Consider the following 13,110-nt stretch of genomic DNA (forward strand, 5'->3'; position numbering starts at 1 on the left):
CCTTTCCTTCCATTTGTCTGCTGCCAATGACTGGAACGAATTGCAAAAATCGCTGAAGTTGGAGACTTACATCTCCCTCGCTAACTTTAAACGTCAGCTATCTGATCGCTGCAGCTGTAAATAGCCCATCCAATCTACCTACCTCATCCCCATATTGTTTTTATTTACTTTTTGCTATTTTGCACACCAGTATTTCTACTTTCACATCATCATCTGCACATCTATCACTCCAGTGTTAATTTTCTTAATTAAGATGTGTAGTGTTAGGGCAAAAACCAAAACATGAACCCCTTGGACCAAGTTCGGGAAACGCTGGCTTAGACAGATCTTTTACCATGCAATATTTTCAACCTACATATTTGACACACAATTAAATTTTGCATGCATTTCTAAACACTATTGTCCTCACTTAGGATTTGAACTCACAACCTCTTGGTTCACAGCATCCTGATCTTCCTGCTACACCACCATGTCTCTGTCAATAATCAGATCATCTGACTATACTCCCCTCATTGATTTGATTTACTTGTTCCAGCAATTTTCTGTATAGTTGTCTGATGTTGGTGGGGCATATTACTCTGTTTTAATGTTACTCCTTAATCACTATGATTTAAAAAAAAATGCTAGCAGTGCAGGTGAAAACAGCCATTGACACAGACATGGTTGAATAGCGGGAAGATCGGAATGCTGTGAGCCAAGAGGTTGTGAGTTCAAATCCCAGGTGAAAGCATGTTGAAAAATAATGACTGCATTATTTGAACATGCACAATGTAATCATGTATGTTAAAAGCACTGTGTGAATGGATTGGTGGTTTTCCTTGATGGACTCGGCAACAGTAACGTCTAATGAAACACAAGTGACATTTTTTTCGGAGTGGCTGTGGTTCAGGAAACCTGATTTGCTGCATTCCATGAAATACTGCATTCCATGACTCAGTAGGCTATTAAGCACGAGCATATTTGTTTCTCACAATTCCTGACATTTAATCACCACTTTATTTTAAGAATATGAAATGTTAGAATAATAGTAGAGATAATTTTTTATTTCAGCTTTCACATTTCCAGTGGGTCTGAAGTTTACAAATACTCAATTCACTTGGGTGAAATGTTTTGGGTAGCCTTCCACAAGCTTCCCACAATAAGTTGGGTGAATTTTTGCCCATTCCTCCTGACAGAGCTGATGTAACTGAGTCAGGTTTGTAGGCCTCCTTGCTCGCATACACTTTTTCAGTTCTGCCCACACATTTTCTATAGGATTGATCTCAGGGCTTTGTCATGGCCACTCCAATACCTTGACTTTGTTGTCCTTAAGCCATTTTGCCACAACTTTGGAAGTATGCTTGGGGTCATTGTCCATTTGGAAGACCCATTTGCGACCAAGCTTTATCTTCCTGACTAATGTCTTGAGATGTTGCTTCAATATATCCACATCCCGTTCCTACCTCATGATGCCATCTATTTTGTGAAGTGCACCAGACCCTACTGATGCTGCCACCCCTGTGCTTCATGGTTGGGATGGTGTTCTTCGGCTTGCAAGCATCCCCCTTTTTCCTCCAAACATAATGGTGGTCATTATGGCCAAACAGTTCTATTTTTGTTTCATCAGACCAGAGTATATTTCTCCAAAAAGTACAAACTTTGTCCCCATGTGCAGTTGCAAACCGTAGTCTGGCTTTTTTATGGCGGTTTTGGAACAGTGGCTTCTCCCTTGCTGAACGGCCTTTCAGGTTATGTTGACATAGGACTTGTTTTTACTGTGGATATAGATACTTTTGTACCTGTTTCCTCCAGCATCTTCACAAGGTCCTTTGCGGTTGTTCTGGGATTGATTTGCACTTTTCGCAAGAAAGTACGTTCATCTCTAGGAGACAGAACGCGTCTCCTTCCTGAGCGGTATGGCGGCTGCGTGGTCCCATGGTGTTTGTACTTGCGTACTATTGTTTGTACAGATGAACGTGGTTCCTTCAGGCATTTGGAAATTGCTCCCAAGGATGAACCAGACTTGTGGAGGTCCACAATTTTTTTCTGAGGTCTTGACTGATTTCTTTTGATTTTCCCATGATGTCAAGCAAAGAGGCACTGAGTTTGAAGGTAGGCCTTGAAATACATCCACAGGTACACCTCCAATTGACTCAAATAATGTCAATTAGCCTATCAGAAGCTTCTAAAGACATTACATCCTTTTCTGGAATTTTCCAAGCTGTTTAAAGGCACAATCAACTTAGTGTATGTAAACCTCTGACCCACTGGAATTGTGATACAGTGAAATAATCTGTCTGTAAACAATCGTCGGAAAAATTACTTTTGTTGTGCACAAAGTAGATGTCCTAACCAACTTGCCAAAACTATAGTTTGTTAACCTCTCTGCGCACGGAACCCGGTAGCGGGATGAAATTCGACAACATACGATGATCGCAACATAAATAGTCATTTTAAACATTCATGAAAATACAAGTGTCTCACATGTTTCGAAATCCTAGAATCTTGCTAATCCAACTGCGTTGTCAGATTTAAAAAATGATTTACTGCGAAAGAATACGATGCATACGAATACGATGCATAAAAAACAACTATTTCAACTAGCACAGGTGTAACAAAATCACAAACTGCAATAAAATAAATTGTTTACTTTGACGACCTTCCTCTGTTTGCAATCCCAATGCTCATTGTTACACAACGAATGGTCTATTGTTTGATAAAATCCATTTTTACAGCCGAACACGAAACATTTTGTGAACCGCTTGTGTCGTGTATTCCATCTCATTCCATTTTCGACGACACACTCGAGGTAAATACACACACAGAATGTGACTTTTCCAGTCATGTTTGGTTTCATTGCAATCAACTGGTTTGTTTGTTACACAACCAAACCTAATGGGTCATTTCGCGGGACGTATTGACTGAAAGAAACCGATTAGAAGACAACAAGTAATGACATCATTGTGCACCAACGATTTGCCCGTTGTTTCGTTGATTGACCGTATTTTAACCCAATGACCACTGATCGTCTTAAAATCTAGCTGGGTAGATAGCCAAGGAGCTGAGGTAAACGGCAATATGTAATGTTTATGTGTTGGAAGACCAACCCATGTAGTAAACTCCGGCGTAAAGAGGGTCATTCGCTATTGAAGTTTCATACCGGAAGGAGCAACGCATGTTGCACACAGCGTTGTTTTGGTAAAGCGCATATTCAACTGTTTATATATCAATCAGTATGGTGACTAAGTCAGGGCAAGCTAAATCTAAGTCTAGATATACAGATGTACACATAATTTTACAATAAATTTATCGAGGACGATTCATTTAGCGATTCCCAAATGGAGGAATATTTTCTGAACGGAGAGGACATCGTTTTGGACTGGTAAGTTCTTCTCATACTAATGCCGTTGTTTGAAATGAATAATATACAATATTATTTGTGAAATGAAATAGCCTATTTGAGGCTGTTGAGGGGGGGGGGGGGGGGCAGGCCCACAATGGCCAAAGTGAAATGGAGACAGTAGATACAGCTGGTCTGTTGTAATATAATAAAGACAGTAGATCTAGCTGGTATGTCATAATATAATAGAGACAGTAGATCTAGCTGAAATGTCATAATATAAATGAGACAGTAGATCTACAGGTCTATAATAATATATTCAACCTTATGTTCCCTGTACTATATATATATATATATATATCTGTTTATTATACCTGTTGATACAGGGCTCATATGTGAAACTATTCTAACTGAACATTTTATTTCACAGTGACACTGACTCCGAATGGGAGCCCCCAGTGCCAAGGTGTCCATCCCCCACTGAAGCTGGTTCATCCAGCTCCTGCCACAAGTGGTGTTCATCTGCCCAAATGTATTTCTGCAGGCATGGATGTGCTATGGCACCTGGCATCAGCAGCATAATATTGTGTTGAGGACTGAGGGTCTTCCAAATATTGAAAGTGTTATTTTGTAAATGTATATATTTTTTCATGTTTTTTCTCAATTTTTTTTTTTTTTTGGGGGGGGGTGTGTTAGAATACCATTTTGGTATTTTGTATATAGTTATTCCATTCAAAATGTATAACTTCACCAATTTGGCCACTTGGGTACATTTGGGCTACTTGTGTGGGACACCTGGGTGACTTCATGATAAATGTCATGTAGCACACTCATTTTGGAAGTTATCATACTGAAACTTTGCACAAGTACTGTTGCCCTCTTATGTTTTTCACTGAAATTGTCCCCATCATCCTATCTGAATGTTTTTTTTCATTGTATTATCTAAACCAGATCGATTGTGTTATATTCTCCTACATTCAATTAATTTACTTCAGAGTGTTTTCTTTCAAATGGTACCAAGAATATGTATATCCTTGGTTCTGTGCCTGAGCTACAGGCTGTTAGATTAGGGTATGTCTTCAGGCGGAAATTGAAAAAAGTAGGGGGGTAATAGCTCTAAGAGGTTTTAACAAGAAATTTGTGGAGTGGTTGAAAAACGAGTTTTAATGACTCCAACCTAAGTGTATGTAAACTTCCAACTTCAACTGTATACATTTGAAGCATATCAAGCAAGCAAAGAGGTTAATTAGCCGAGACAGGAGCACAAAGGGATAGATACATTCTTGACCCCATGTATAAACACGATAACCTTGAAAAGCCAAGTCACAATAACATGAAACACAATCTTTGCCAATCAGTGGGTCAGGGTGTAATCTTGTTATTTTTAGTCTGTTACTCCAAAACCTCCCCATTGTCCTGCTGTGGAGAGTTGGCAATGCAGAACATTTCCCCTGTGTGTGTGTTTATTTTTTGGGGGACGGGGCGGGGGATTTGATAATTAATGTGAGAGGCTGAGCGGTGTGTGTGTCGGAGTGTGATAAGGGGATGAAGGAGGGAGGTGTGCCTGTGTGTGTGTGTGATAAAGAGAGGAAGGAGGGTGGGTACCAAGGCCCTGACGACTCCTCGACGACATCCCGTAATATACACAATAGACCTTGGAACCAAGAGGTACATCAAAGATCAATACGACGACATGAATGTTATCGCCATTTAAAAGGTCTATGGAAACTAGGGGAAAGTGCTTTCTAAGTATAATTAAAGTATCCAATATTCCCAGTTCTTTCAAAGCATTGAATCAAAGTCTCCCACTTAAAGGATGATTGTAGAGCATTACGCCAGTGTCTTATGGGCACTACAACTTGTAGTTAGTTAGAAGGAAAAACTATTTTCTTATCGGAGATTGAAAGTTACTTCAATTTTTAAACAGTCATACACATCTGGCGTTAAGCCAGCGCAATTGTAAAACACACACTCGTTTGCAATTTCGACCTGTTAAAGCTGGCACTCTATTTTCAAACCCTAGTGCCAGAAATTGTCATTTACCTGTCTCATACGAGGTGGGAGGGGTGGCAATATTTAATGTGTGTCCTAAAAAACGTGCACCAAAGTGTCAATTTCAGTATGCACTGGTGGGGATATTTATGACCAACTGAAAAGCTGGTATTAGCAAGAACCCGGTTGGTTATGACATGGATTTTGACAACGGAAGCGCATCCTATCCACCTGTAGCTTCTGCCAAGTCCCCAGCAGCTGGATGTTCTGGTTTTCAGGGGAAATTAAAAGAGAGCCAAACTTAACAAGACTTCCACTTTTGGACATTAACAAGGCAACACTACATCTTAACTCCTCCTCCATATTTACTAGATTGGTTGAACAGTGTAGAAGAGAACCTCCCCCAACAGTTTTTTTCCCTTCTCATTAAGACCAGTGTGTAGGGGATCTAGTTTCAGGGGTTTATTTTATGCATGTTGCGTTAGGGTTAATCCACCCGTAAGGAACAGTGCCCATATACACATGGAACAAGAGAGATGTGCTTTTTGTGCCGGTAAACCTTGTGTTTAGAAACATTAAAAAAACATGTATTTTTCCCATTTCGTTTCATTTGATTAAAAAACAAGCATACCCCAACCCCTCTCAGTGAAGACAGTTTTTGTCCTGCCCAATGCATTTGCCAAGTAGTCAAGACTATCAATAAAGGGTTTGGCTCACAAGACTTTGAAATAAATCTTAATCAGCAATAATATCAAGTTTAGGAGCAGCATCAAAACAGTGAGCGGACATCCCAATTTTTTGTATGTAGGCTATTGTACATTATTTTTTACCAGCTCCTGTTATTATTTTGGATGCGTAAAAAAAAACCTAAGCGTAGATATAATCCACTGATACTCGTATTTAGAAAAATGTTAGTTATTTTCCTGTGAAAATTGATTGTCTTGTTTGCATCTGCTGTTGCTAACTCAACGGCTAGGAGGTATCACTTCTGTAGTGAATAAGAGTTCAAAGTTCATACCATTCGCAACCAAAGCTCACGCTGATGTTGGCTTCGTTCTGTAGTTATTATCTGAACCATTCTGACATAGGACCGTCGTCCTCAAGTCCTCAGAACAGGAGGTCAAGGGCTTATATAGGAAGGGAGAGGAGGGCGTGTTTGAAAAGTTTTATAGCCCATGTCCCTTCACAGGGGCGGGCCACTGATTGAGCAGAGCCCTATCTTATGAAAACCCCAAATCTCACATTTTAGAAGCTAAAATCACATTTCATCCCATCACAAATAATGGTAACCTACTAAGGGCATTTTTTTTTTTATCAAACGGAACGTTTGAAACGTTCTAAAACGTTCTAAAATGTGAGATTTGGGGTTTTCATAAGATAGGGCTCTGCTCAATCAGTGGCCCGCCCCTGTGAAGGGACATGGGCTATAAAACTTTTCAAACACGCCCTCCTCTCCCTTCCGTCTATCACACAACAACGTTACTACAACGTATCCAACTGACAACCAGAGACATTCTTCAATGGACTCGGTTGGGCAACACGGCCTTCCATCTACCACCAACCTACCGAAGCGCAGCTCAGAGTAAATATTTTTTGCATTTTCCTTTTCCAAATGGGCGGTAATTTCGAATGCATAATATACTGTATTTACGATAGCACAGCTTCTTCCCGTTGTTCCTCAGTCTTCCCGCTCTTTCACTCAAACCCAGCCCTTTTCCTTTGTGTAACAAGCTGTCATATCTGTTTACGCCCGCTATGGACATTTTTCTTTATTACATAATTTGTAATCAAGTTATGATTTAATTATGTGTATGTGTAATTCTGTGTGATTTGTTAGGTATTGAGTAAATAAATAATTAAACCCAATTTTGTATTGCTGATTCAAATTGTTAGCCAGGGTTTGTGCAGATAACCAAGAATTTACAACTTTCAGATGAGACTGAATTAAGAGGACGATTCATATTAACTGCTATTGATGTAAAATATTACTAGGTCTTTAAGCGTTTATTCATAAGATAACAGCTCTATAAATATTATTTTGTGGTGCCCGACTCTCTAGGTAATTACATTTACATGATTAGCTCAATCAGGTGATATTAATTACGGAGAAATTATTTTATAGAATAGCATGTCATATCACTTAATCCGGCATAGCCAAAGACACGACAACTCTCTTTGGCTGGAAAAATCGCTGTGTTTTTCTGTGACTTGGTGGTGACCTAACATAATCGTTTGTGGAGCTTTCGCTGTAAAGCCTTTTTGAAATCAGACACTGTGGCTGGATTAATGAGAATTTTATCTTTAAAATGGTGCCTAATACTTGTATGTTTGAGAAATTTGATTTATGAGATTTCTGTTGATTGAATTTGGCGCCCTGCAATTTCATTGGCTGTTGGCAAGGGGTTCCACTAGCGCAGGGGTGTCAAAGTCAAATGGACGGAGGGCCAAATAAAAAAATCAGCTACAAGACGAGGGCCGGACTGTTCGAATGTTCATTGAAAAATTTTTAAATGACGCATATAGTCTAGTGAACCTAATTGAACCTACTGAAAACCTAACAAATATATTACAATATGATCAGATAAATAAAGCAATATTTTCTTATGGCTCTGTCAGTAATCTTTAATTTTCAACAGACACAAAAGACAAATTTCCTTTATATAAATATCCCCATAACATGAACATTAAATGAAAGAAACCGGTATTCAAGGCACCATCAGTAGACTATATTTTCTATTTTAGCAAAAGTGGGCTAAATTTACTTCAAAGAAAAAACAATAATAGCAATTTTCTATCATCCACTCAACTGAAATATTTTAAAAATATAATTGGATTGAAATACAAAAAAATAAAGTGCAAAAATCTATTAATCAAAAACAACACTTTGTTTAAGGAGAAGTAACATGCAGTGAAAACAAATATTAAATTTTAACTTTTAAACTTGAACTGAGTAAAAACTCTAAATATGTGATTGCACAGTAATGTTCACTTGTTTGAGGTTGAGGGTGATACTTGGTGGTGTCCCATCTTTTCCACAAGTTCATCAATGTTCGGGGTAAGGCTCTGAGCTGAAGAAATCCTCAGAATTGAGTGGAGGTGTTCAGCAGTAAGTCGACTTCTGTGTGATGTTTTGTTCAGGTTCATCAAAGAAAACAGTTGTTCACACAGGTATGTGCTGCCAAACATAGACAACGTTTGAGCAGCCTGGATGCGCAGCTGGGGCATTGTGCCGGGGAGGAAACGGGCGAACTCCGCAGCACCCACTGCCGCATATTTTGCCCTCAGTGCATCATTGCATTGGAGGTCAATCAACTCCATTTGGAGGTTTGGTGGTGAGCTTTCCACGTCAACAGCAAATGGGTTACCGAGCAGTTCCAACCTGCTTTTTTGTGCTTCAAAGTCAGCAAATCGGCGTCGAAAGTCAGCGGCAAGCATACCTATTTTATCAGCCAACTGTGTGCTCGGGAACGCACTGGTAGAGAGCTTCTCTTTCATGGTCTGGCAGCTGGGAAAGTGGCTCAAATTTTCTTTCCGCATCTGCGTCTCCCACAGAGTCAGTTTGGTTTTAAATGCCTTCACTGTACTGTACATATCAGAGATGACACGATCCCGACCCTGCAGCTGCAAGTTTATTGCATTCAGATGACTCGTAATGTCACACAGAAAAGCCATTTCACACAGAAACATTTCGTCTCGGAGTTGTGTTGTGTCTTTCCCTTTGCTGTCCAAGAACAGACAAATCTCCTCACGAAGCTCGAAACATCTTTGAAGCACCTTTCCCTGGCTTAGCCATCGCACCTCTGTGTGATAAGGCAAATCACCATGCTCCGTTTCTAACTCCGTCAGAAATGCCTTGAACTGGCGGTGATTCAAACCTTTGGCTCTGATAAAGTTAACTGTGCGCGTGATGATGCTCATTACATGCTCCATTTTCAAGGCTTTACCGCACAACGCTTCCTGGTGTATGATACAATGATAAGCTGTCAGCTCACCTGTCGCGTTTTCCTCTTGCATCTTTTCCCGTATCTTCGCCACCAGTCCGCTCCTGTGTCCACACATCGCAGGTGCTCCGTCGGTTGTCAAACCCACGAGTTTTTCCCAAGGCAGCTCCATCTCATTTACACATCTTGACACCTCTTCATACAAATCATGCCCCGTAGTTGTGCCATGCATAGGACGTAAAGCCCAAAACTCCTCTGTCACGCTTAGGTTGGAGTCCACTCCGCGGATGAAAATTGACAACTGGGCAATGTCAGAAATGTCGGTGCTCTCATCCACAGCCAAGGAATATGCAATAAAATCTTTTCCCTTTTTCACAAGCTGCTCTTTTAGATTGATGGACAACTGGTCTACTCTCTCGGCAATGGTGTTTCTGCTCAGACTCACATTTAAAAAGAGTTGCCTTTTTTCTGGGCAAACTTCGTCACAAACTTTAATCATGCAGTTTTTGATGAAATCCCCCTCCGTAAATGGCCGGGCTGATTTAGCGATCTCTTCTGCCAAAATAAAACTGGCCTTGACAGCAGCCTGGCCTTGTGATTTGGCTTTTTTGAACAGAGCCTGTCGAGATTTGAGGCCTCGTTTTAATTCCTCTGCCTTTTGTAGCCTTTGTTCCATGTCCATATTCTTGTTTTTGTCCGCGTGTTTCGTTTCATAATGTCGTCTCAGATTATACTCTTTCAGTACCGCCACACTTTCTCCACACAGAAGACACACAGGTTTTCCAGCTACCTTCGTGAACATATACTCCGACTCCCACCTTGTTTGAAACCCCCGGTTCTCAGTATCCACCTTCCGTTTTGCCATTTTTGATGGGTATCTGAAAGTTAATTTTACTGTGATGCTGACGACTGCTGTGCCAATAAATATTGAAATGAAGCAGCCTACTGCTCGGTGCGTCACCTTTGCATTGTGGGAAATGTAGTATTGGTGCGTGTAAAAGATCTGCGGGCTGCCGGCTTGCTGCGGGCCGGTTCTAATAATAAATCAAGATCATCCCAGGGGCCGTAAAAAACCTTCTTGCGGGCCGGATGTGGCCCGCGGGCCTTGACTCTGACATATGTGCACTAGCGGAACGTGGTTCCCAGACAGGATAACAAAAGCTGCTTCAATGGCAATGCGTCTGGTGGCTTTCTTATACTGGCCATGTATTAGCCAAATAGTCTATCCATAAAAGGTTTCTAATAGTCTACTTGTGAGGCATTTGACATAATGCTTTAAATTATTCACATAGGCCTACCTGCAGTGCATACAAACATATATACATATTTGTCAGTCCTACTGTATAGCGCCATGTCAACAGTAGGCCTAAGCTATACAGTATTTGTGTGTCTGTCATCATTATTCCTGATTCATTCAGGATTATCTGTAATCATGGTAGCATCCACATTAATGTAGAAGTGTTTACAAACATATTATATTCTTACTTCCAATAAAAGTGACTCCAAAATGACACAATACATACAACCAAAACAAACAGAAAATGCATCCAACAAATGTGTAGAGTCACAAGCTTGATGTAGTCATTGCGTGATATAAATATGGGACCAAATACTTACATTTTGGTACTTTAATACACATATTAGTGAATTTGGGGTGACAGGGTAGCCTAGTGGTTAGATCATTGGACTAGTAACCGTAAGGTTGCAAGTTCAAACCCCCAAGCTGACACGGTACAAATATGTCGTTCTGCCCTGAACAGGCAGTTAACCCACTGATCCTAGGCCGATATTGAAAATAAGAATTTGATCTTTAACTGACTTTTCTAGTTAAATAAAGGTAAAACAAATAAAAAATACTATTGGTGCCCTAAAATGGGGTGTACTATGTACAAAAAGTGCTGTACTTTCTAAACGGTTCCCCCGATATGGATGATAATTCACTAAAGCTTCTTGTGACTCCCAAACCCACATGCGGGAGCGTAATCATCGCCTGAAACTAATTAGCATAACGCAACAGACATAAATATCGCTAGAAAATATTCCTATTCATGAAAATCACAAATGAAATATAATGAGACACAGCTTAGCCTTTTATTAATCACCCTGTCATCTCAGATTTTCAAAATATGCTTTACAGCCAAAGTTAGACAAGCATTTGTGTAAATTAATCGATAGCCTAGCATAGCATTATGCCTTGCTAGCAGCAGGCAACCTTGTCACAAATCAGAAAAGCAATCAAATTAAAATGTTTGTCTTTGATGAACTTCGGATGTTTTCACTCATCTTTTTCCCAAAATATTATTTTTGTAGGCAAAATAGCTCCGTTTGTTCTTCACGTTTGGCTGAGATATCGCCCGGAAATTACAGTCACGAAAACAGCAAAAAATATTCCAAATTAGAATGAAAAAAACTGGTTAAAGCTGACAGTCTGCACTTTAACCTCATAGTCATTGTTTGATTTAAAATCCAAATGTTTGGAGTATAGAGCCAATATAAGAACAAATGTTTCACTGACCCAATAATTACAGATGATAAAATTAATTGACATCTAACCTCTTAAGTGTTAGATACACAAACTCAGAGTGATATAAAAGTACCTTGTCATACCTTTACTGAGGAGGGTGGTCGCGTCATTGTTGCCAATCTGAGAACAGAACAGAGAAGACAGTCAGGAACAATCCACAGACTCCACACATACAGCTCAGTTAAACATCCAGAGGTAGTCCAAAAAACATGTCAGTGTGTGTGTGTATATGAGGATAAAATGCAGGACTAATAGAACTACCCTTGCCACACTATGCTTCGCTCTCTTTTGCTGGCCCTTTTTAAAAAGAATGTTTCTGTCTCTCACGCCTTCTTCTCACACTTTCTTTCCTCACATGCCCCCTGTCTCCCTGATGCCTTTTTTAGTCTGCACCTTTTCTCCTCTCTTCAAAGCACACTTCATGACAATCTGGTCTCTTGCCTCCTCAGGCGGTCGTCCACGAAGTGAGTTAAGCCGGGCCCGTACTGTACTCACGAGGAGTCACTGATGTGCCTAGCTACGCCAGGGCCAACCATGGCAGAGGAAATAGATGAGCTCTCACGCCATGTGTGTGTATTTGTGCACCTGCGTGTGTGTGTCTGCGTGTGTGTGTGAGTATGTAAGTCTAAGTTAGTGAATAATGTGTGTATGTGAATGTGTGGGGGCATCTGTGTGCCTTAGCTGAGCTATTAATGGTCTCCACTCAGCCCAAAAAAGCTAACAACCTAGAAATATTGAGTCTAGGAATAGACAGAGTCTTGCTCCAGTGAGTACACTCCTTCTGTTTCTTGGCTTTTAAAAATATCCCAGAATATTTAAGGACAGATTCGTACAAGAAAAAGGGCTGTAATTGTCAAGTCAGGAGAAAATGTGTAAATCATGGGGCATTTGAGCGTGAACGGACTGTTATCTATATACAGTGCCTTGCGAAAGTATTCGGCCCCCTTGAACTTTGCGACCTTTTGCCACATTTCAGGCTTCAAACATAAAGATATAAAACTGTATTTTTTTGTGAAGAATCAACAACAAGTGGGACACAATCATGAAGTGGAACGACATTTATTGGATATTTCAAACTTTTTTAACAAATCAAAAACTGAAAAATTGGGCGTGCAAAATTATTCAGCCCCCTTAAGTTAATACTTTGTAGCGCCACCTTTTGCTGCGATTACAGCTGTAAGTCGCTTGGGGTATGTCTCTATCAGTTTTGCACATCGAGAGACTGACATTTTTTCCCATTCCTCCTTGCAAAACAGCTCGAGCTCAGTGAGGTTGGATGGAGAGCGTTTGTGAACAGCAGTTTTCAGTTCTTTCCACAGATTCTCGATTGGATT

The 13,110-nt window shown here is 40.2% G+C and overlaps 1 protein-coding gene across 6 annotated transcripts in view; it reads right to left on the reverse strand.

Moving 5' to 3' along the window:
• spns2 (spinster homolog 2 (Drosophila)) overlaps window positions 1–13,110 on the reverse strand; it is a 141,164-nt gene that overhangs the window by 11,754 nt on the left and 116,300 nt on the right. For 4 of the 6 annotated variants that reach the window (XM_036933360.1, XM_036933357.1, XM_036933359.1 and 1 more), the window contains one exon: window positions 11,860–11,896. In XM_036933360.1, coding sequence (XP_036789255.1) covers window positions 11,883–11,896 — 14 coding nt within the window. In that variant the 3' untranslated portion in view covers window positions 11,860–11,882. Of the gene's footprint in view, window positions 1–11,849; window positions 11,897–13,110 lie in introns of all 6 variants that reach the window. The other 2 variants (XM_036933358.1, XM_021619017.2) reach the window with 1 other exon arrangement.

This window comes from Oncorhynchus mykiss, chromosome 10 (assembly GCF_013265735.2).
Source record: "Oncorhynchus mykiss isolate Arlee chromosome 10, USDA_OmykA_1.1, whole genome shotgun sequence".
NCBI lineage: Eukaryota > Metazoa > Chordata > Actinopteri > Salmoniformes > Salmonidae > Oncorhynchus > Oncorhynchus mykiss.